This window comes from Lissotriton helveticus, chromosome 5_1 (genome assembly GCF_964261635.1).
Source record: "Lissotriton helveticus chromosome 5_1, aLisHel1.1, whole genome shotgun sequence".
Classification (NCBI taxonomy): Eukaryota; Metazoa; Chordata; class Amphibia; order Caudata; family Salamandridae; genus Lissotriton; species Lissotriton helveticus.
In genome coordinates, this window is record NC_136065.1 from 322,981,549 (window position 1) to 323,007,433 (window position 25,885).

A 25,885-nucleotide genomic window follows, 5' to 3' on the forward strand; every position below is an offset into this window, starting at 1 on the left:
AACACTTTTCATTGGTTCATTTCACTTTTGGTTTCCTAATGATGTAAGACTAGGTCATATAATCTAAAATGAACACTTTTGATTGGTTGAGAACTCTTGTTTTTCCCAAATGATGAAAATCCCTCCTTCTTTCCTCACTCTGACTTTCATCATTGTGAGAGAAAGACCCTTTGTGATCACTGAGCAATGGCTTCTTTAGTAGCTTCAGCTGGTGCTTCCCCACCACCTCCACCACATCCAAGGAAGAGTGGACCACCTGCTCAAGTTATAATTCAACAAGAAGAGGAAGAAGAGGAACAGGACGACGAGCACGAAGAGAGGCAGTTTTTGCCTGAGCAGCCCAGGACGTCTCACCGGAAAGAAAACTTCATTTGGCAATTTTTTAAAATTCCCAAAGGTCAGAAAAAAGTAAATGCAAGATACGTAACTTGCCTTATATGTCAAGATAGACTGTCCAGAGGAACCGAGAAAAAATACAGTTTCGGAAACTACACAATGCATCGCCATATGACTAGGTGGCATCCTAACAACTACAGTGCTGCACAGTTTCGGAACGACCTAGATAATCTCCCTATTATGGCCAGAAGATCTGTTGTACCGGAAGTAACTGGACCAGAGGGCAGGGAGATGGTGCCAAATATACAAATGAAATTTGGTGAAGTAAAACACATCTGCGTATTTTGCGATGGATTCATTTCCTACGGAGAAAGAAGCATCACTCTGATCAACAGAGCTATTGACTATCATATGCAAGTTTGTACGAAACGCCCAAAATAATAAATACTTCTTTTTTTGTTTTGTTGCTCCTGTTGAGCCCTTTACAATGAATCGTTTTCATTGCCCCCTCCAAGAAAAACCCAAAAAAATATAAAACTGTTCAGAAAAATTCAAAAAAAGTAAAAAAATGTTCCGAAAAATAATAAAAAAAATATAAAACAACAAAAACAATAAAAAAAAAAAGTTCTTTTCAGAACTACCTCCCCGTTATTAAAAAATTGGTACAATATTTGGAACTGTGCCAACCTCTATTTCTCTTAGTTCGCTTCCCAGTTCACTCGCCGGTACGCGAACCGGAAGCGAACCAAAAACAGTGAGTATAAGGGAAGGAAACAGACACTTATGTTAAAAGAAAGACAGCTATAGGGGAGTAAACTAGAGATACTATTACCCGTAATCCACTGCTGATGATGTCACATATTACATCATTCATGACATGCTCAGTGACATCATCAGCAGAGGATTGCGGGTTTTTTGGCAACGTGCCTTATCCACGGTTTAATAACGCTGCCTTTTGCTTTATATAAGTTTTCAAATTGTATGAAATATATATCAATAGGTCGTTATGAACCTTTAGGTAGTGCTTTTCTTCATGAGGTCTGGTCGCTTCCATACACATACAGATGTTTCAAAGATGATCAAGAAGTTTATCTGAATGGAGAGGAATGCACTGAGACGCCAGATCATTCACTAATGTGTAGGCACATACAGTTACACGGTTCATGCAACAAACACCGACCAAATATGGCTTGCGTGTTGCAAGGCACGCCAGTTCCTGCTATCATCCCCACGTTCAAGTTGTTGGAAAATGGTAGTTATTTGATGCTCAATAATGAAGATTGTTCTGAGTTAATTAAAAGTATTCCTTTTATCGTAACAGTAAGTGAACGGGTTATTTGCTGCAGAAATGTTCTATTTCCTCCCACACATGAGCATAGGGAGTTTTCAATCTGGCCACAAATACCAACCTTGGGACAGATTTCAACGGCATGGCAAGAATAAGAGCTCTTTTGTCTCAGAGAGAGGTGGCCTTGAGTTCGGCCCGTGAAACTTTCGTGCTTCACATAGCGAACACCCGTACAGAGGTGCAGACCCTTTTCAATTCAGATTTGCCTTTCAATTTCAGCAAGATGGTTCCGACTATCTTTAACGCATCCTCCACAAAAGCCCTGGCGCACTTTTTTAAAGTTGTTACCAGTGGTCTCGTGACTTCATTTGAGAAAATCTTTGGAGTCATCCCTGCTTCCTTTCATTCTATTTTCTCCACTCTGGTTCGTGGATTGGCATTTTTACTTGCATTACCAGCGGACGCTCTTGTGCTTTTTTACATTTTTAAATATGGATGTCCCTCCTATGCAACCTCCCACCCTGCAGCTGCTGACACTGTTCCGCAATCGCATGCTAGAATATTATGGCACAATGCCGTTGGCGATATTAAGCACGGCATATGGATTATCTTTTCGATTCTCCTACTTCACCTGTGTCCAGCCTGTATTTCACTGCCTGACCTGTGATTTCGATTGGGCCATTGATTTGTGTCTCTGCGGACCGGTTTCTCCTGACGTCGACTTTAATCAGCTGATGACTCCTATCATTACTCACGAGTTGGTTTGTCCTGGCGAAAGGATTATGGCTGTGGCATTGATGCATGGACTACTTGGTCCCTGGAATTTACTGGCGGCAGCACAGTCTTTCTTGGAACAGAGCTTTCTTGAAAACCCACCGAGCTGTCCTCTGATGGTGATAGAGGATCCGGTGCTGGGAGAGCACGTATGTTCTTTTCCGCTTTTAAATTGGATGGCTGAACTGTTTTCGGATGAAGACGGTGACTTCCTATTGGAGGCTGTTGCAGCTTATTTTGCATACACAGTTATGTCATAGACCTTTTTCATGTTTGATATACGGAGTACTAGCATTTCATTGACAATTCATTGACTTATTTGTCAAGTTTTTATTATTTACCTTGCCTATTGGCTTAAGACTCGATAAAGTACTTGGCTGTTTTATTTTTCTTTAGCATTAAATTTTCCTAGTTTTTAATGCTTTACCTTGCGGACCGTCCACATATAAACTTGCAATCTGCTCTCATGAGATGGCACTTCTATTATCTTATTCAGTTCGTTTCCGGATCATGGGGAGGTGTCATCTAGGTCCTGGATATCTTTACACCGTGTTAAGTTAGCATGGGCTCATTACCGGTTTAAACGCCATTTTTCCTTTTTTGCAACTTCTGCACACGACACTTAGTTGTTACTTTAGCTTTCCACCTAGTAGTTCATCGTGGTTTACATGAGAATAATATGTTATTGCTCTACTATCTGCTTTGCTTGTTAAACTATATCTGTACAGCGAGTGCTAAAGTTTCAAGAACAACACGATACAGAATTGTTATGAGGTCTGATCTCCACGACTTCATACTCATAACATAAGTGCAACTTCTGCCAATTCTGGGCATGAGGCGGGTTTTATATTGCTTTGCCGAACACATATACACAACAGTTGATGCGGTTCACATGAAGAGAGAGCTGGTGTATGCTGATGTGATTTCTTCAAATCTAAGACACTAAAGTATGGGCACGCCCTAAACCAACACAAAGAGACCTTCTTAGCAAATAATATAATATGTGTATTAGGGAGGGTGAGATATAAGCAGCCGCGGGCCGTGGAGGGAGTTACGGTGAGGCAGGGAGGCGGGGAGGGGGAGAAGCAGGGTGGAGCACTCTCTACCTTGCCCCTCCCCCTCCCCGCCTCCCTGCCCCACCGTAACTCCCTCCACGGCCCGCGGCTGCTTATAAGTGTTGCTAACTCTTATTCATTTACAGCATGTTAACATACTGTCACCATTCGCTTTTTATGTACTAGTAACTATGCTGGTAATTTTGCTACTGATAATATGTGTACTTGTATTCTCCACCCTGCTTCTCCCCCTCCCCGCCTCCCTGCCTCACCGTAACTCCCTCCACGGCCCGCGGCTGCTTATAAGTGTTGCTAACTCTTATTCATTTACAGCATGTTAACATACTATCACCATTCGCTTTTTATGTACTAGTAACTATGCTGGTAATTTTGCTACTGATAATATGTGTACTTGTATTATCTAAGATACTACGCCTGAGAAGACGGCATTAGTAAATAAACATTTCAAATACACATGTGTTCTTCTTAACTCCATGTTCTGGTTTCTAAGAAATATATAACGACCGACTGTTCATGAGTTCCACGTATCCTGAGGTACTATAAGTTCATATTCTGGATTGTCTAAACATTGAGAGTTTGTTATATCCAATGTGACACTGTACCTAGCTTGCTAAGGAGTTTTTGATTACTAACGTGAGTTTTGGGACACCCTAATTCGCCGAGGTTCCAATCCTCTGTCCACAGTTCTGTGTGAGAACAGAAACCCTGCGACAGGGGCACCCCCGACCCTTGCTGGAGCTTCATCACACTTGCGATACAACTCCAGCAATGCGCCACCTTTACGGCACAGATACATCACGCATCTGTGCTGTTTTTGCCCCATGATGCGCCGCATTGTAAATGCAGCACACCATAGGTGACGGAACAGCGGCACAGAATGACTAACACATCCCTGGTGATGCGCCAGTCATCATAAATGTATCCCTATGCTTCTTATCTTGTTAGAGATGAACCGCCATATGTATCATCAAAGTTTTTTGCATTTCCTAAATAGCGAACTTTAAGGAATAAATAGCGATTCTTTACCATTCCTAGTTTGCGATTAGCTATTTGCTAATTACAAATTACCCATTCATTTCCTTCATTTCCATAGGGCGGTTGGACTCACTTTTAGCTCGAACGGCTGAATGGATTTCCACGAAACTTGGCAAAATTGTAGGGACTGGTAGCCCGATGTGCCTTTGCTATGTCTCAAGATATATGCTCCAGTGGTTTTTACGAAAATTAACTTTGAAAAATATATATTGGGCTACATTGGCCTATATATATGTTGGAGCCCAAATGTAGCCCAATGTAGCCCAATGAAGCCCAATGTAGCCCAAAGATGGCCGCCAGACACACAAAAATACAAATGTAGCCCAAATATCAGCCAGATGTAGCCCAACTATAGCCCAGTGACAGAATGACCAATCAGCTTCGCAAACCTCCGTTACGCGAAGCGGAGCGCTGTTACAGATATATATCTTTTTTTGAACGTTAATTTCTCAAAATCCACTGGAGCACATATATTGAGACCTAGCAAAGGCACATCGGGCTACCAGTCCCTAATATTTTGCCAAGTTTCGTGCAAATCCATTCAGCCGTTCGATTATTATTATTATTTATTTTTTTTGCCCCGCGGGGCCCTTTTAAAACCTCCACATCAAACCTAGGGGGTCAGCGAGGATCTACTATGCCCCCTTATAGTTATTTCCCCCTTTGTTTTGACCTCCTCTTGTCTCTCGATCCTACCGAGAGACAAGATGGCGGCCGCTACGGACTTTTTGGAATGTTGACAGACGCCGGAGAACCAATCAGCTTCGCTTCACAAAGCTCCGTTGCGCGAAAAGTACGCGTCCTGGGACGCTGCCAGGTCCGCTGTTACAGATATATATCTTTTTTTAAACGTTAATTTCTCAAAATCCACTGGAGCACATATATTGAGACCTACAAAAGGCACATCGGGCTACCAGTCCCTACAATTTTGCCAAGTTTCGTGCAAATCCATTCAGCCGTTCGGGCTAAAAGTGAGGCCAACCGCCCTATGGAAAACTCAATGTTAAAAACACGTTTTGGGACCCCCCTTTTTTCTCGACCCCCCCTTGACGAACCCCCCCCAAATTTTCAAGGGCTGCTCAGAAACAAAATGTGCCATTTTCCTGAAAATTTCAGCCAATTCCGTCCACAAACGCCAAAGTTATTACACATAGAATTTTCAAAAATCCCATAGAGAAAAAATCCTAACTATATATACATATATACACACACACACACACACACACACACACACACACACACACACACACAGAACAGATTCTGCTCTCATTGCCGCAACGGATGACATCTGCATAACTGTGGACAGAGGAGACACGGTGCCCCTCATCCTCTGAGAACTCTCTGCAGCTTTTGACGCAGTCTCTCATCCTCATCCAATTGAAATCCCAGGACACGCACTCCAATATATCTGCTCATTCCGGACTGGAGGGAACCAATCAGTCAGCCTGGCACCGTACACCTTGAACGCCCGCAAATTCATCTGTGGAGTCCTGCAAGGATCCTCCCTGAGCCCAACCCTCTTCAACAAATACATGATCCCTGTAGCCAGCATTACCCATTCGGACATCAACATCCTCTTCTATGCAGAGGACACACAACTCATTCCCACCCTCACAGGGAACACGACCAGCACCCCGATCAAGTTGACTGCCTCGGTAAAAGAAATCACCCACTGGCTAAAGATCAGTTTTCTAAAGTGGACACTAACAAAACAGAAATTGTGATCTTCTGTAAGACCACTTCACCGATGGGCTACATCTGGTGGCCAACAGAGCTAGAACCGACACCCAACCCCACAACCCATGCCAACAACCTCAGGATCATCACTGACAACGAAATCAACATGACCACCCAAATCAATGCCATCACCATTTCATGCTTCCATTCCCTGAAGATGCGGAGTAAGATTTTCAAATGGCTCCAAATAGGCACCCAGAAAACTGTCATGCACGTCCTGCTTACAGGCAAGGTGGACTACAGAACAGCTTCTATGCCTGGATCAACATAAAACTGGATTCAAGCTAGCCTTGCTGAGGAGGGGTGGTGCTCAGAAACCGGTCCCAGGTTGCTTGTTCAGGTCCAGGGAGGACCTAGGATGGCAGTTTGGGCTGGACTGTTCCCATGAGGGACAGGGTGAAGACTAATTGCATATGGATGGGTCTAAACTGGGGTGGCGTGGTGAGCAAAAGAACGATAGATTAAACCCAGATCTTTGTGACTGGGAGTGAATATTTGCATTGTTCAGCATTCCGTCCATCATTTGTTCCTTTTGTCAACATAAAACTCACCAGAAGGCTGCAGACCATGCTCAAATTGGCAGCCACAATCACTCTCAATCTCTCATGCCACACTTGCATCACACCACACCTGAAGGAACTACCCATTCACAAACTAACACCAATCAAAATCCTCACTCACACTTTAAAGGCACTACATAACACTGACCCACCATACCTCAATAATTGCATCTGCTTTCACACACCTCCACTTGTACTGACTCATACTTGCGCTATTCCCATACATATGGAAAAGCAGATCAAGTCGACGAGCCTTCTTCTACATCACTCTTAAAAGTGTGGAATGACCTGTTGCTACACATAAGTGCCTGCCCCTCACTTCTTGAATTCCGCTAGAAACTGAACACCTGGCTTTTTGTTAAGTTCCACTAGGTCCTAGATCAGGCTGGACAGCCCAATGTAGTAACCCGTTAAGTACACTATGATCATAACAAATACCGTAAATGGACCTGCAGGGCGTCTCAAAGCGGGTAGCTTGATGAAAACCATAAACTACGGCTCTAACACACACACCTCTGAATTAACACCCTGCTAAACTCTGGATCCCATAACACAATAACCGCATGTCTTGGAAACACTTCCCACATAGGATCAAAAAACAAAGACAACTCACCTCACTTACAACCACACACCCTACATGGCCCAACTTGCTGCCCACGTTGGCAAAAACTTCCGTGCCTCACATAGGGTTGGTAAGCACTAGATCAATGCTCAAATACAATAAAATACATGTTAGATGTTTTTGACAAAGTGTTGTTGAGCGGATGTCGGAAAGCAAGTACCTAATCAATTACACAACCTAGTTACTGACTCACTGATTAAGAGGTGGAACTCCTGCTGTTCTGATGAAGGGTATCAGTTCGTGCAAAGCTGATGATGACAAGGTGAATATCTGAATGCTAGGAATTATGTGCCAAGAAGCAAGTGATCTAGAACTGTACTGATGAACTGGTCCTTACAGGAAGACGCTTAAGGAGGCTATACGTGGAACTTGCGATGCACTCATAAGGTTGGCATGTTGATGCTTGGGCAGAAGTCCGAAAACAGAAGTAAAAGCGATAAGGTTGGGATCGGGAGAGACTCTGAAGTTGCCTGTCGAGTGGCTGATGCTGGCGATGAGACCAGAAGGGGGCAGGTAGAGAAGGCAGCAGGTGTCGAGTAGCGGATGTCAGGCACCAGGTTACCTTGTTAGTAATGTTGGTGAAAAGGATGAAAGATACATGGAAACCTATGTCTCGCGAGGAGATGCATGGTAGCCGAGGTCAGGGAAGAAGGTGTGGGAAGTTTATGTCGGGGATAGGTTGCCGAGATGCTGATGTCTAGTTACAAGGTGTGAGGTGCCTGACGTTGGGAAGGTGCTGGGTTTCACATGTCTGGTAGGAAAACCTTACCTCTCTGCGTCTGAGTGCCACTGTGGGTCCCTCCCTGCTCCAGACTCATCTTCGGTTCCCGGGGTCCGGAAGCCCAAGCTCTCGCACCACCCTCTGCCCATCCCCCGGGCGTCATCCTGGAATGTCACCGCCGAGCTAAAACCCCGAGACGGGGGAGGAGTCCTCTGAGTGTGACAGCACGTACCCCTGGGAGGAGCTTCGCATTCTCCAATCCCTCCGCCGCTCTCTGTTATCGAGTGGGTTTTAGTCGATTCACGAGCGAGCAGCCCTGCGTGGAAGAGCGTGGCTCCGCCCACCTCCTCTGGAGCGGGTTCAATGGACCGGGCTGCTGAATACCTCGGACTGAGGACCTTCTCTGTTTCTATGGCGGCGTCAGGCAATCCTAGACATAGAAAGAGCACACACGCTCAAAGGAGGGTATTCCTGGTGTTGTTTACTGCCGGGCACGTATAAGAAACTCAAAATTGTAGTCTTTCCGACCTCAAAAACTCACGTAATAAAAGCACATTACGAGTTGTTAATTTACTTGCCACACTTGTAATATACACATGGCAAAATTGTACATATGGATATTCTTCTGCGTTTTTAAAGCGTTATGGGATGTAAGTGCATGTAAAGGCAGTAACAGCGACAGAGAATTATAGCGATGTTTGCCCGTAGACAGGTTTTGTCAAACCCAGTGGGTCACCTTGGTTTAGTCATTAGTTTTTTAAAGTAAAAAAAATAGCATTGTGAGACTTTTAGCATGCTCTTAAGCAGGGCACAAGTACTAAACAAGTCAGGTCCCGGGCCGGCAGCCAATCACAGCACGGCCTGGGAAATGACGTCACGGGGGTGTCCCGGGCCGGCAGATTCGGGGGCGTGTTTTTCGTGCTCTCCCCTTCCCATTGGCTGGAAGGTAAAATTCCAGCCAATGGGAAGAGGAGAGGGCGTGACTTAAAAAAAGACACGGAAACGCCCCGAATCGCGTTCACGGGGAAAGCGTGATTGACAGCCAATCTCTTCCAATGGCTAGCCTCCATTTATGGAGCTAGCCAATGGGAGACAGAGGCGGGACCAAAGCCCCATATGTAGGCCATAAGATTTCGCCCTGGGCGGAGCAACTGCTATGCAGTTGCAACGGCCAGGGCGAAACCTAAAAAACTGCACGAGCTAGGAATGTGAATAAACATGCAGAAAGATTCTAGCTTTCCTCCAACCATCTAATAAGTGCGAAAAATTAAAACCTGTTCTCTCGGTCATTGTAAAGAATAAAATAGCGCAGAAGACAAATTCGGTTTTCGTTGCTCAACACAGCTACTTCAATTATGCTCTGTGACGTAACTTGCCTTTCACCTGAACTGCTGGTTCTGGCAGCAGGCATTGTGACCTCTGAACTCAACTGCAATAACTTTTAATAGTCGAGTTCTGACGGCTTCCTTTATAATCAGCACTTGTTGTGCCACAAGTTGCAGATTATAAAGAAATTAGAGAGTGGCATATATATAGTGATTACAGAATCCCATGTATTATAATTTCATTATAAAAAGCAATGACAACCAGTAGGACAAATCTATTCCGTTAAACTAAAAAAATATGTTAAAGAACAAACTTTTAAGAGTGGATTGGTATTACACTAAATTAAAGACTGTAGACAGGTAGCTAAATGGAATCTCAGATTAACGTAGTATGCAAGGCTTTTTGGTGCTGTTAGCACTTTTGATTCCCCTGGTGGTAGAAGTGCACTGTGATAATCCTAGTTATGCCCTCTTAGATGGGACTGTATATTGTTTTGCCGGACTGCATATTGCTTAACTAACTGCAAATGTTGTATTTATAATTATAGGACTTTATGCCTGACTCTTTGTTGCCTTATCGGAACGCTTATGCACAATACAGTATGGCTGGGATGGTTATGGCAAGAAACGAATGGTAAACTGTAGTCCTGATTGGTTCATTGGAAAAAGCTATGTCAGAAGTCCTAGGTATGATCTCTTTAGTATTTAACGGTTATAACAAAGATAGTAGGCCAGGCCTATTCATTGGGATAAGCATGTGGTAAAGCCGCCAGTCATCATTAAAGGACGGATTGGTGTTACAGTGAGTTAATGCCTGCATATTGGTATTTTGTAGGATGACTCGTACTGGAGTAGGTAAGATTTTTGTTGATGGTCACCCCCTCTAACCTTCACGGTAGACGTTATGCACTTCAATAATTTTCGTTAAATCCCCCAAGGAGGGGACCATATTGTTTTGCCAACTGTAATTTTGTTCATATTGTAATCTGACTGCGAAAGCTTCCATTCAATACAGTAGGCCTGAGCTGGTTGTATGACAAACCAATGATAATGGCAACAGGCTTGATTGGTACCGTGGGTAACACGTCAGATGCCACAGGTCTGATCTGTTGATTAGGAAATGTTTCAACAAATGCAGTAGGCCTGACTTACCTACTGTAAAAATCATATGTTCAACGCAACAGGCCCCTAGAGGTGGATTATTATGCTGTCCCAAAGCCAGGAAACACACATTTACAAGCATGGAATCTCACATATTACCGTAGTCTGCAATGTTTTTGGTGTCTCCAACCCACAGACAAACACTTGGTGTAGAAAATTTGAACTTCAAGAATCCTTGTTAGGCCGCCATATAAGGGTTGTATATTATTATGCTAACTGTCATTTTGTACATATTTATAAATGTATGACTGCGCACCTGTTCTTTGCTATACTTCTGCTCATTGTAGGAGAATGTGTTGTATATGGAGACAAGTCAATTTTAAAAACTATAGGCCCGAAAGGTTTAGTGGGAACAGTTAAGTCAGATGCAGTAGGTCTGATTTGTTCACTATGAAAAGTTACAATAAAGGCTGTATGTATGACTGAATTATGAAAGGCATATGTCAATGATCATAGCTTTAAAGCCTGCAAACAGGTATTTCTTACATGGACTCATGTAGATTACCTTAGAATACAAATATTTTGCTGCTGATTACACACTCTGAATCCTTGGGGATGGAAGGTAGAAGGTTTTCACTGTGAGAATACTTGATACATCCCCTTAGCAGGGCCTGACACGTTTAGTTGAGTCTCATTCACACTCGAGTTCCTTCCAGGACAGCTTTCAGCTTGAGGCAACACAACAGCACACTTCAGCCATTAACTGTATTGCTATAAGTGATGGCATTTTGGTTGATAACAAGTGAACGTCCAGGTGAAAAGGAGTACCCTTCAAGGCCAGCACTTGTGAGGCAGGTTTACATTTTCCATTCTCTCCTTTTATAGGTACAGTTTCATTCCCATCTCTTGCTTTTTTAATGTACTCCAGATCCATAGGCAATGCCATTTAGCTGCTTGTTGCTGCTCGGTCACCACTCCTAAACCGGCAGTAGTCTTATACTGTTACAATACTGTTGTACACACTGTATCATTGTTTTACTGTACCAAAATGTCTTACATGTGGTGGCCATAATGGTATATTAAAACGCCAATCCACTAACTGCAATCACATTAGAAGAGGGTCACATGTTAGGTTTGATTTTATTGTTATTGTAATCATACACTCACCGCAATTAGTTAGCACATTTTCATTCTTCTATTTTTATGCTTTTAACTTCGTTTGCATATGCTTGTCAAGTTTGTGTGTTTTATTCTGAATGTGTAAGGGGATGAATGCATGAATGATTCAGTGGTTGAAAGAATGGATGCATGAGTGCAAGTATGAGAAGTAGAGAAAAGGTTTGAAGGTTTACTGAAAAATGTTACAATCCTAAACAGTGTTTTGAAAAAATAAATGTACCCACAAAATGATGTGAATAAAACCTAGGTATGTCCTGCATTGAAGTGTATTGATGAGCAGAACTGACAACAGTAAACAACTCTCTTTGGGAGTAAAATGATAGGGAGGTGGGTGAAATAACCTTCATCCAGTCTATTAGGTGGGTTAGGAATGTGAAACAGAAATATAGCTCCCAAATCAGGAAGCCCAGAGAGTCAATACCATATTAAATAATTGGTGGGCAACTGGCTTGGGCCTGGCATGCTAAAGATGATTATCTACACCATACCCACTACATATATGACACACATAAGAGGAAATGAAACGACACTGTAGGCACTCAGTGGATGCTTCCCTCGTCAGTAGAGCCCCATGTTATGCTGGTGGTCCGATGAAATGTGAATACCCTCTATTGGTCTATGGATTACTGAGCAAACGGAGGGAAAACAGAAGTTACAAAAGTGAGGAAAGTATAAAACAGCTTTCCTTGCCATAATGGACCCCTTTCAATCCAAAAGGACCACTGAATAATCATGCATTAGCCAAGCAGGATTTCTGAGTTGAAAGTAACTGTAACAAGTCACCAATGAAAGGACTTATTACACATCTCAGCCAGAGATACTTTACTCAGCAGGAACTTGTAGAGCATCCTTTTGGCTTGCAACCGCTCCTAAACACTTGCGGCCAATTACCCAACAAATATTGCGCAGCACATTGCAGCATACCATCAGCTGAACAGGGGATTATTAACAAGGGTGATAATCCTTCATCCCATGGCATTGGCATACTCGGTTCTCAACCCCAGAGCTCTCGTGCACACCAAACATTCATACACCAGCAGACAGATTCAGGATATTAGGACTATGGCCTGGGAAGAGGTAGCAAGTTGAAGTTTTTATCTATCACTCATTTCTTAGTTCTTGAAGAATTCATATCCAAGGGAAGTGCACTAAGTAGATCTAAAAACATACCGTGAAGTCTGATGTCTCTATACTGCCCAGCGTCGGTCCCTTCTCCACCATAAAGCTTAAGAGTCCAGTCAATATCGTTGATACAGACCATGCAGGGTTCCAGGTATCCGGGTGAAAGTCTGTGATGGAGAGGCATAACCTGTAAAAGAGAGAGAGGAGCAAAGGGGAGAGGTTAGAGAGAAAACACCAGAGTGGTTAGAGCAAGAGGAGATAGAGGAGCAGAGAGAGAGTGGAGGGAGAGAGTGGAGGGAGTGAGGGAGAACAACAGAGAAAGATGAAAATTAAGTGGCACCAAGCAATTAAACGTCTATCTCAATACATGCATGTATAATAAACATTCTTACATCATACCGCACTATTTATCTGTAGACAACGCCTGTGCAATCTCAAATGCATGGTACTAACTAGACAAGCACTGTAAAATCCAATCAGTCTGTCCTTTGAAAGTAATTAGGTGACCTTTCGGCTTGCCAATTTATCTCTGTTTAACCAAATAGCGTCTGTACTGGTTTTTTTTAAGGCAGCCGTAGCATACTGACTTCTACAAGAGTCATGACACTGCCTCAGTCATTTTTTTTACTTTTAATTTACTCGTCTAAAATGGCGATTCAGATTTTTAAGCAGTAAATTAAAAAGATATATCTTAAGTGCAAAAACAACAGCAGAGAGCAACAGATGAGCAGGAGAGTAAAGGTGATCAGAGGGCTAGGGGGTAAAGGTGACCAGAGAGGGTTAGGGGAGCAACATAGGAGCAGTGGTGAGGAAAAAATGTTGAGCGAGACAGAGGGTTAAAAAATATATTAGAAATGCATGAAAGCGAACATGGGGAGCAAAAGATTGGAATTTCGAGCAGGAAGAGCAATGGTGATAAGGGAGGCAGAAGTGAGAAGGGAGGGAGAAGTGAGAAGGGAGGGAGAAGTGAGAAGGGAGGGAGAAGTGAGAAAGGAGGTAGGGATTAACAGAAAAGGTAAGTGGGAAGTCTCAGTGGAAACAACAGACAAGCTGTGGTGGAGCAATAAGGCAAGCGTGGGGGAGCAATAAGGCAAGCGTGGAGGAGCATGGCTGTAACGGGAGAAGCAGCATTTTGGTGAGAAAGCAAGACAATATACACACTTCCCATGGGCTGCTGAAAGAAAAAGAAAACCTAGTTCCCAGATGTGAGCTATGGTTGATACAAGACACCCTATCAAACTGATGCAAGGAAGCTATGCTCCTGGGGAGGAACAAACTAAGGTGGACGTAAGCTCTCTGAAAAAGAAGCAAGGAAAGGAGATAAACAACAAATCCTATCAGTTATGGGCAGCGGGCTGACCCAAGTCAAAGCACTATCTGAGTCAGAACACTCCTAAACTTGAGTAAAAGTATATAAAATAAAATAATAAATTAAAAGAGTGAATTAAAAAACTAGGCAACAGCCCTTTTTCGTTTTTACATCCAGGATATGGATCACCATCCCTGGATCAACAGGCTCGCCGCAACCCAACTCAAATTCAAGAAAGGGTTGAAGACGCACCACTTTAAAGACATCTACATCATGATACAGTAACTTTACCTCATGATACAGTCCACGTACTAGCTACTTCTGAAATCGCTTGTTGACTGCATCCTTCCCTTTATTCGTGCATTGCAATCTGCTAACATTGTATAGGTTTCAGCTGTACAAATAGCACACACATATATAGACACAATATAGAAATTCCTAATCTACTAATTATTGCTCAAAACGTAACCAACAAGCCAGCAAAGTAATGCATACTTTCTGGATATGCATAAACAAGTCTAACGCATACTGCCTGGAAGAATCAGTGAAAAAAGGAGGCAAAGGCTAACAAGTGACCTCACCTTTCTGGTAATGTCTTTTTGGAGTGCTAAAGAGTTGCGCTATACAAGTACCTATGTGAACCCAAAACGCGTCACTTCTGACAAACCTTTCCACCATCTCTGTATCCTCTGAGTCCATTGGACTCAGAGGATACATTTTTCAATTTCTTTATTCGATCATTGAGAGCAAATGATCATAAAAAGGTACAAGACTGGCATAGTTAAAAAGTTCCAATAAAAAATAAAAAATAAATCACAGGAGATAACAAGCATTGGCATTGCCAATAGGTCTCGCTTGTGGGACCTTATAAGTATTTAGTTTTGCAGCACAATATCCGATTATGCAACAAGGATATTGTGCTGCAAAACTAAATACTTATAAGGTCCCACAAGCGAGACCTATTGGCAATGCCAATGCTTGTTGCTACATGTTCCCTATTGAAAGCAGGTGGTTTGTAATTGCAGTGTGTACAGTCCGTAATGATTTAAGAATTGGACCTTCCACTTGTATTTTTCATTTTCGCAAGATGTTTGATTGTATGCTTCTTTTTACTTTGTTTTTGAAAATGTATTTTGATATGTATTACTTGAGTCTTGTGCTTTTAATCTATTTAGCGTTAATTAATGCTCGCCTACCACGTGTAGTTAAAGTAACCTCTGCAGTGTAACGTATCTAGATGAATCAATTTTCCAGGTTTCTTATCACCATTGTTGCAAATTCTACAAGTTTTAACTAATGTAAGAGGCATTTCGACCGTGGTGAAGACTTATTAATTTAAGCATCCCACACCCGCATGGCACCGAAGAACTCTGCGTCATGATGAAATGTAATTAATGTTCACTTCAATCTGGTGAGCTATTTGCCTGCCAGCTCGCAGCGTGATTGGGAATTAAGATGCTACAATTAAGAGACTGCTTCACGACGGTGTTGACGCTGATGCAGTTATTTAAGCATTGACCATTTTCAAATGGAGGTTCCCGTGCCATGCAGCTTCTATAGTGATCAGGGTTTGTTCTGTTTTTAAATGGTTTTGGAAGATCAGCTGCAGTGAATTTCCTAAAAGGTTTCTCTTCCCACTTTACCTGTTGAAAAGAAGCTGTGAATTGGCCACAGTTGCAGCTTTAAGTGCCGCAAGAAGAGGGCTACCGTAGCTCGCTGTGCCGTAGGACTCGAGCTGCACCTAAATGGTGAAGCCCCACATGGTCAACGCTTTTGGGGTTGCTTGTTCTCTTACAGAGGGGAGGCAGACTGGCAGTTAAGGGGCGGGGCCAAAACGGATTTGCAGCTGGCTAGTTTTTGTAGTGGCACAGGGAGCGAACCAGCATTGGCAAAATCTGCTCTTGCTTTGCTAATGCTTTTCGGATGGCAGTAGCTTTTATTGTTGTCCGCATTTGCAAAGCCTGTATCGGCGACAGGCATTTTTAAGTTTTAGTTCTGATCTTTCAAGGAGTCTGCACCTTGCATGACTCCGCATTGTGGGTAATTTGAAAGCAATTAAAAGCACGACTGGTTTCGGCTACTGATGGCTTTGCAAGTACGAGCGCAATTTTATAGATTAAAAAAAATTATTGTTTTTCATGTGCTGTACTAGCGCAATTTAAAAAGAATCAACTTTGGCAGAGGCAAAGGTGGTGGGAGAGTGATGGTGAAGAAAGAGAAAACTGGGTGAGCTGAAGCAGACGTGACACCGAGCTGCAGCAGATTTTAGTGTGGGAGGGTTACGAGAGAAACTAGGTAGCGGAGCTAGTGAAAGACCACAAACGTACATTCGAAGTACAGACCAGAGATGGAGAATTGAAAGCAAACTATGATCTCCATTGGAGTGCTGAGAATGACTCACGGTGAAAAAATACTAATGTAGCAAATTACAGTAAAAGCATGAAGCGCCAGCTGGCTTACCGACTGCTGAGGCAGAAAACAGACATGCGATGTTTGCAAACAGCAAGGACAATACCGTCAAAGGCTCTCTGTGAGGTCTTTGCAAGCTATGGAAGCAAATGGTGGGGGCCTGAAGGGGGAGGGGGTGCGAGGGATGGGGGAAGCTGGCTGGGGAGAGAATGCAGAGCGCACGCTGGGCGAAGCCCTTTGATGTGCTGTGAGCGGCCGGGAATGAATGATTAGGGGAGGAGAAGCGGGAAAGTGAAAGTACGGCCGGCCATGAATAATTAGGGGAGGAGAAGCCCTGGCCGTGAATGCGCGTGCATGTTTGCTCACGTGGTTCACATGAACTGCATGAAAACGCCAGCAAAAAGCTGGTGGTTTCATGATGTTTTTGCCACTTGAATTCTCGCTCCGCTCGATGCGCATGCGCGCATCGATAGGTCGCAAGACCTAAAAACAACGGCATCTTTTATATAAACAAGCATACACCTTTGAGCTTCAGAATAAAAAAAAATGGCCAGATAATTTTTTGCGTTAACGGATAGCTGAGCCCACATGAAGACAGATTTTAGGATTTGTGAGTTAGCTAAGAAAATACATGGATGGCCTCCACTGGGTAAAACCATACACTTTAAGAATAGGTTTTAAAAACCTTTGTTAGGTGCTCGTAATATTTACAGAAAAAGAAAAGGTGCTCCAGGGTTTGAACTGATTTCTCGTCACTTGGACACACAAGGATGGAGGCTTTGTCAAACTTGATTAAAAGAAAACAAAGCATTGATCGGACTGTGCCTAGCAGAAGTTTAGCCAGAAGGGACCTTTCCCATGGGCTAGGGATATCCAGCATAAAAATGCAAAAAGTACTGACTACTCAAAGTATTTCAGATGCAAAATGCCCCACAAAAGAACTGAACACAACACTATCAGAATTCCGCCATCACGAATGCAGAGCTCGAACACCTAAAACATACGATACCTACAACCAAATGAAAGATCACTTCTTGAAAGCTGCAAAATTAGAACTCTATCAAGCAGCTGTCAATCTGAACATACGCTTGGAAGAATCACCATAAGACAGAATTGCTAGAACAAAGTTTTAGTTGTCATTTCAGAAATTCCATGTCTTGTTGGAGGCGAGACAACCAGCTGGCTCATCTTCACACCCATGCCCCCCTCCACAAACCTTCAATAAAATTCTATGAACAATGGTTGCATTACCTGCACTAAACCGAACTGTCAACACATTTCCCATCGGAGCATTTCTAGAACAATACTAGCCATCTTAAAGACAGGTAATTGGGGGGGGGGGGGGGGTGACAAAATCCACATTCCACACCACAAGGACACTACGATGCATCTTCCCTCTCCAGTGGGGAAGGCAACGTCACTAGTCCTACGACGATACTGCTTTGCAACTGGACTAGATCACATAACCTCAGCCAGAAAAAGCATTCATAGATTCTAGAATGCAGCAGTGAGACAACTTTCACATGATTTGTCTCACAAGCCATCCATCGTCTCCCAGTTACCAGACCATCAATTTTCTAGTTGCTCTGTATTTCTGACAAGAACATACACAACAATGATCCAACTTTCATACAAGCTACACTTAAAAATGACTCACAAAATAACAGTATGGTCTAGATTAACACGTCCACTAATCATACCACATTATAAGATGAAAACGATTGGAGACATGGCCAACTTTTTACAAGCTGAAAAATTATGGAACTTGCTTCCAGAAAGCACAGAGGCTACCGACCATCACTTGGAATTCAAGGGGAACTGTTAAGACCTGACTTTTTCCTAGATAGAATCAATGGAAATAGAGAGGAATCATGCCCTACTACCATCCAGCATTTAGAGAAATTACCATAAGATCTTATTTTCCTGTGGAACCTGAAGCGAGTCCAACTGTCAGGCAAATAAATCACAAAAATCAGTTATATCAAAGGAAAACCACCAACATCTCAAATAATTTACTACTCAGATGGGGTGAATTAACTCTAGGAGAAATCTGGCTCTCACATTCAACATCCTTATCAGTTTTCACATCAATATTTATGTGGTGCTACAGAGGAGGGGAATCACCCTAACCACTCAAAAACCCTGAAACTTGGGTCCTTACCACATAAATTCAATCCTTAGCACATGCTTAATTTAATAATTGTTTCATTAGTAATGATCACAAAGAGATTTTTTCTGGTCTTTGTCTTTAATTTTAGCTAGGCACAGAAAATTAAAGACAAAGACCAGAAAATATCTCTTCTTGTGATCATTACTAATAAAACTATCAAAAGATTGTGCTAAGGATTGAATTTAACATCTCAAAGAATGTGAATCTTTAGAAATCCTCATCACTAAAATTAGAGGACAGTCAAAACCTTACCTTACATTATCATTTTCTTAATAAATATGCTTGAATCCATTGGATTGTGAATCATTACATCACAATTCACATACTGCATGTCAATCAATCATCACGAGGCATTCGTAAGGCCATATGTTAGGCAGGATGTCCACATTGACCAACGGCCAGGATGGCATCATAAATCTCAAAAATACAGCCAAATAATATTTTTCATGATGTTCACATACAAAGCTGTCTTCCCCATAGCTTCATAATTCTTTTGACTTTCTTGTGCAAGGCTAAGGCATGCAGCACCCCATATACATCTAGAAGCGTGCAGCTACCACAGTTGATAAAGAGAGAAGAGCCTTACATAGATGATACATCTCCTAGGTAGCCTTGAATTCATGATGAAGTCAAGAATGCAATTCAGCCTCTATAACCCAAATACACAGAATAATAAATATTATACTTTTAAAGTGCGCTGCTTAATAAACCTGAATGAGAAGACCATCAAAGATGCATGACAGCTGCATGATAAAAAGCTTGACAAACTGTAACCAATTGACACAAACCAATCACTAACACTTGGTGGCAATGGATTTGTTTGAGTCTCTCCCCAAAAACGCCTCAAAGTTAGTAAGTGCTATATAAATCCACATAAGACAACACACCCTGAACTAGCAGGATTCAAAGGGGCACTATGGACCATAACAAGACATTACATAAATTACCTCACACCAGGCAATGGTAGATCAACAGTTGATTTGGTAAATATATCGGACTTCACTCAACAAACACTACAACCAAACAGCTCCCAAAAAATATTTAACCCAACCCCCAAGAGAGATTATAATACAAAAAAGTAACAGACAGACTGACTACTTTGGTATATGCCAGAAGCCTCGAGACCAGAATGGAACAGTACATGTTGGACTGGGCCTTCTGGCAGGTCCACCCCTGAAGTTTTTGCTTGTTATATGTGACCTGGGGATGGTGATTCCCACTCTGAGTGCGTGTAGATGAGAGAGGCCTGCCCTCCCATAGGAATGCATGGGGAATGTGTGTGTCCCTGGTAGTTCCTGATGCGTGGGGGGTACAGGCTCGAGTCTGGTATGTGTGGACTCGTGTGATTGAATGCTGCAAGATGATGTATGCGGCGTGTGTGTCTCTAAAATGGAAGTGCCACTTCTAGACATGGGTGTGTGTGTGCAGTGGGTGTGCTGGCGCGTGATTGGCTGAAGCCGGCTGGGGAGCCTGGCTCCAGGAGTCTGTGTGGGTCTGCCCCGGGGGTGAATGGAGAGATTAACATGCTGATGTGAGGGAGGGGCTGTGCCTGTATCCTGTATGGGGCTGGGCTTTCCCCCCACAATGCTGGCTCCACCCCCCTGGGGTGCGTCTGATGACCCTGGCCTGCCTGATGAATGGAAAGGGTGGCTGGGGAAAACAAGATCCTCCCAAAACCAGCTGTGACTGGTTTCTCCCCCACCCAGCACCTTTAGACAAAGGAATTTCATGTATAAAAAGAGGCTGTAACCTCTTCTAAAATGTTCTTGTTCCCAACTTGAATCTACCAGGGGCGTGCCGCTGCTCACTTGGCCACTGGATTCAAGATAGCCTGGCTGATGAGGATTATGAATCCGAAACCAGTCCCAGGATGCTTGTTTCCGGTCCATGGAAGACATGGCTTGGCAGTTCGGGCTGGACTGTTCCCATGAGGCACAGGGTCAGACTGGTTTGCATATAGCCATGTCTGAAATGGGGTGGCTGAGTGGGCTAAAGAATGATGATGGATTAAACCCAGATCAGTTGACTGGGGGTGAGTGTTTGATTTGCTCAAACGCTCCGTCCATCATCCCCTTTTGTATCGCTTGGGCTCAGGGTTGGCTTGCCTGCTCCTGGACTTCTGATGGTCTTTTCCTTCCTAGGAGCGGCTGTGCTCCACCTCCTGTTTTGGGACTCTACCAAGACTCTGCTGTTTGTTCTGATGTCCTAGCGCCAGGAAGCGCTTTACCTTCTGCCTAGCGCTCGGGAAGCGCTCTACTCCCCCACTCGCGGCTGCCTCGCCGCTGTCTGCCGATCGTAACGTCCCTGACAGGTGCCTACCCTGCCCCGGGACCTGGCTCTGTTCTATTTCCCCCCCATCGAGTGCCCACCTCGATTTATGGACACCTTCTACCACGCCAGTGCCCACCCGGCATTGCCCTGAGTCCGCTCTCGTCACCGCCGCAGCCCTGAGTCAGCCGGAGAGGCGCTGCGCCCGCCTCCCTATCCAGGGCCGCGCTGCTATTGGCGGCCCCGGAGAAAGCATTGCCACAGTTTCATTGGCTCCGGCGGCCGGGACTCCTATCGCGTCATTCCCGGGCCGCGCAGGGATTGGCTCGGCCCTGAGGGCTTCCCCACGCGCACCCGGAAGTTCTGGGAGCTCTGCCGTCTGGCCGATCCACCATGCCCTGCCGGCCGAAGTGAGAGCTGTCCCCCCTGCGAGGCTCCCCCGAGGAGAGAGCCCCGCCACCGCCACGCCAAGGAGCCCAGCAGAGAGGAGCTGACTGCCAGGAGGAGCCGCCGCCTCCAACAACCGGTGAGTGCGGGCGGGCTCCAGGTCGCTCCTCTACCTGGGGAAGTGCCGTGTGCTGGCGAGGTTCCCGAGGGCCCCTCCCTGTTGTCCTCGAGTCCGGGAAGGACTCCAACGATGCCCCCCGCATGCGAGCGAGCCCTGAGAGGCTCCACCAGTATCTTAACCCCTCGAGCCTGAGAGGCTCCGCCTGTGCCTCCCTTTCTCGAGGCCGGAGAGGCTCCACTTATGTTATCTGTTCCGAGCCTGTGAGGCTCCAACATGTTGGCCCCATCCTGGCCCCTCAGCTGCCCAGCACTTCGTGGGCAGCTGCTACGTGTAGGTGTATGACGGGCTACTTGCAGCCTGTCCTGACATTGAGACATTGGGGGTCCTAGCCCCAGAAAGGCCGCTGGCCTGTTGGAAGTTATTGGCTAATGTTCTTATGTGATCCCTGAGAGAGTATTCTGTGTTGCACCTCTGAAAGTGCTCCTGTTATGTTATGTGCTTTGTCATTCCTTCCCTCCTGAATATCCGATGCCTCATGTATGTTGCTTCTGGTTAGAGTGAGTTCTACTGCTAGTTCTATGAAGCTCCGGGTTGTCATGTGTTCTAATGCTAGCTCCTGGTTGTTATGTGTTCTAGTACTAGTTCTAGGAAGCTCCCAGTTGTTATGTGTTCTAAATGCCAGTTCCATCATGTGCATATTCCTGGCAGTGGTCCCATGGCCCTGTCCTGTATATGGTCCCTTTAAACCCTGCCCGTGCCCCTGGCACCTTGTAAATTGTGTATTTATATCCAAGTGTGTTTTTCAATACAAAGGCTATTTTCATATATATCTTGTGTGGAGTTCCTTTTGTGGGGGGCCCGGGAGGTTGTTGCTGGGGGTGCGTGAGCAAATGCTTTACACATGACCTCCGAGATAGGCCTGACTGCTCGTGCCAAGCTACCAAGGGGGTGAGCAGGGGTTGTCTTGGCGGGTGACTTCCTTACCCTAACTAGGAATGGTGATTTCTGCCTGGCCTTGGCGCAAGCCTTGGCCAACCAGGGATCCCATTTCTAACAGTACACACATCCAAAAGAGCTGCAATGCCATATTAATGGCAATACAGTGCTATAAAATCTGATTACATTTCCATTTGGAAATTAGCAAAGTTGGTCAGATGTATTTATTTTTGGGTGAAATGGCTGCATGGATCCGCTGGTGGTACACTTTAGAGGTAGAGCAGACTGGTAGCAGGAAGAGGTCGTATCCTCTTAATAAGGTTTACATCAAGTTACAGTCTTCACATTCCCACGCTGTGGGTAAAGAAAATGGGTTTATGAGGCAATGAAAAGATCAGTAAGCATGGTTGCATCCAAGGGCAGGCACTTCAAAGCCTTGGAGATATGAAATCCCAAGACATTTGGTTTTATTAGGTTAGGATAATATCCAGACTGCTACTTTATTAAATTTTCATTGCCATCAAGTGTTTGTAGTTCTTATTTTTCCCGGAAAACTGGATAAAAAAAGTTCTGACTTACAGTTCAAAGAAAATATGATGAGTTTGTGGTGTGATCTACCTTTATATCACAGGCACATAACACACAAGGAAAATGAGTGCCTGGCCAATATAATTATTACCTTCCTGTAACAATTTAACAACTGCCTTTGTGAAAAGGTTTTTATGGTATGAGCAGTACAATCTGATGTCAAAAAGGTGCTCTTACTCCTAGCAGGGAAACATTTAGGGGACTGACAATTACACACACCACGCTCTCTACAAACATATGCTTAATTTCAGTTGGCAGACGCACCATGTATAGGTACTCCTATTTCAATTTAGAAAAGAACCATGAAGCAATGATTTTATTGTGTGCAGCAGGGAGGTGCGCCTAAGGCTATCAGCCAAGAACTATAGTGATGGTTAAGGGTGACAATGAAATTTCACACGTCTTTCACAGAAATGGTCTAGGATATACTGGAAAGTAGTTGAGGGGACAGGAATGTCCCGTGCATGGTATTACAGGTTTGCATCCCCGTCCTGGATGAAGCCAACTGTAGCGTATCTGGCATCTTGAATTTCTGACCAGGAAACATGAAAATCATGCGGCAGTTTTAGTCCTAGACTTTGCCATGGTAGAGGCCAAGATCCTAGCTCTCTGGTCTGGAAGAGGACACCATGTGGGCTCTCTAGTCTTGTGTTTAAATCCTTTATTTGATAGTTGATTAAAACAATTCAAATATAGTTGAAACCAAACAATTTTACTCGTACATGAAAATGCAATACAGAGAAAATATAATGTAGAAGAAAACAGATAAAAAAATGTTTTAATATGTTATCTAATTGCAGCAGTGCTCAGTGCAGTAAGATTAGAAAGAATTGAACATTTAAAACAGCAGCATCTAGGGCCAGATGTAGCTAAATTCAATTTAGCGAGTCCTTGATAGTGATTTTACCGAATCGCTATTAAGGACTCGCTAAATTGAATGTAGGTAAGAAACACTAAAATATTAGTGATTCCTTAATATTCCTTAATAACAAATCGCTAATTGAGATTTATTAATAAGCAATACATAGCCATTCATTCCTATGGGCTAGGAGGCCCTTAGGAATGAATGGGAAGATATTCACTATTTGCGATTCGGTATTAAGGAATCGCAAATAGCGGGAGCTATTTCAAGGGTGCCAGGGTGTCCAAAGGACACCCTGTTGCACCCCTGAAATGTGCATGTGTGCACATGTGGCACACATACATGCCCTAAGGGCACTTTTAAAAAAGCAAAAAAGTGCTTTGTTAAAGGAAATCACAACTTACCACCTTAAGGCTGAAGTGCACCTTTTTTAGTGCTACTTACATTGCATTTAAGAAATCGCTATTTCCGATTCCTTAAATGCAAGAGCAAAATAAGTAATCGCAATTTTGCGATTCTTTATTTTACAAGTAGGTTTCAACTCCCCTACATTGCTCTCAGCCACATACCGGCCAGTAATGCAGAATTGGTATTTGGCCACCTACATCTGGCCCCAAGGTACGTGGACAGGTGTAAAAAAGTGCAATGTGCAGATCCGGTTATTAATGCTTCACAGTGGCTGGCAGCGACATACTTTTATCCGGATAGCCACAGGGCTCAGAGGCAAGATTAAAAAAAATATACATCTTCATCGATTTATATGGAGGACTTAAAAAAATAAAAGTGGGATGTGCATAGTGCAGGTCCTATTGTTTGTGCTTCACCGGGGCAAGCTGCCTGCCTTTAGTTGTTCGGCAGTCCTTTTGGTGACTTTTTCCATAACCTTGGAAAATCTTGCCATAAATCTGTAGTCTTTGCCTTGGAAGCAGTGCTTGCCTGCCTCCTGGCATGATCAAATGTTCAACTCCCTGAAAAATGGCTTCAGCAGCAGCCTCCTTTCAAACTCACACATCGGGCATGTGCACAGCACAAGGACTACGGATTCTCTCAGACAGGGACAAAAGCGATACCAGGTGTCTTGACAGGCATATGTCCATCTTTTCGCAACTATCCCTACATCAAATAAGTCCATCACAAGTCTTAGAAAGATTTTGTTTATTCGCCTTTGACAGGGGAGAGATAATTTACTGATCTTCTCAAGAGGCATTTGAAGCATCCATAGATGTTCAACGACCATAGTTGGACCATTTGGAGATCAGCGAGGGCCTGCTATATGGGCGTTTGCTGAGGAAAGGAAGTTAATCACATCTTGACCTAGATGAAATTTGAAGCTTCTAGCCTCAGCAATTTCTTAGTTTGAACCAAACCGTTAGCAGGTTTGCTCTCCGAGCTAGACCTTGCTCTGTAAGATCAAATTTCAGCTGGATCTGAGCTTCCCTGGTGGAATTTGTGAGTCTGAAAATTGATCTGAACAGCGTTGACTGATTTAGGTTTAGCCATCCTTTGAACTTATCCGGGAAACTTCATGGGGCAGGAGCAAAAACTTAGCATTTATGACCTGCAAAAGATGCAGCAGGGAGGGACCTGTGAGGGTATTTTACATTTTACACACTGCAGCTGTAATCCCTGTAGCCCTTTTAAGAAAGCTTCCGTGTGAAGTTTGGATGCACCTGAAGCCCGAAATTCAATGCCGAGCTATAACAGTAGGTTGGCAACGGAAATTACGTATTGTTGTTCACAGTTTGGGCCAGATGTACGACCAAGGAATTTGCGACTCGCAAATTGCGTCGCAATAGCGACTCGCAAATTGGTATGTACAACAGTGTCTGTGACACTGATTGCGATTCCCAATGGGGTCGCAAATTGCATGCCACGTGCATATTAATGAGGCACTTGCAATTCGCGACCCCATTGGGAATGGCTGCCCCTCCTAGGGATGGTGGCCTGCTGGGCGCAGCA

At 43.9% G+C, this 25,885-nt stretch overlaps 1 protein-coding gene across 2 annotated transcripts in view; it reads right to left on the reverse strand.

Annotated features, from left to right (window-relative positions):
• UBE2J2 (ubiquitin conjugating enzyme E2 J2) overlaps nt 1-25,885 on the reverse strand; it is a 166,884-nt gene that overhangs the window by 43,313 nt on the left and 97,686 nt on the right. For both annotated transcript variants that reach the window (XM_078642380.1, XM_078642381.1), the window contains exon 5: nt 12,925-13,063. In XM_078642380.1, the coding sequence (XP_078498506.1) occupies nt 12,925-13,063 (139 nt within the window). The remainder of the gene's footprint in view (nt 1-12,924; nt 13,064-25,885) is intronic.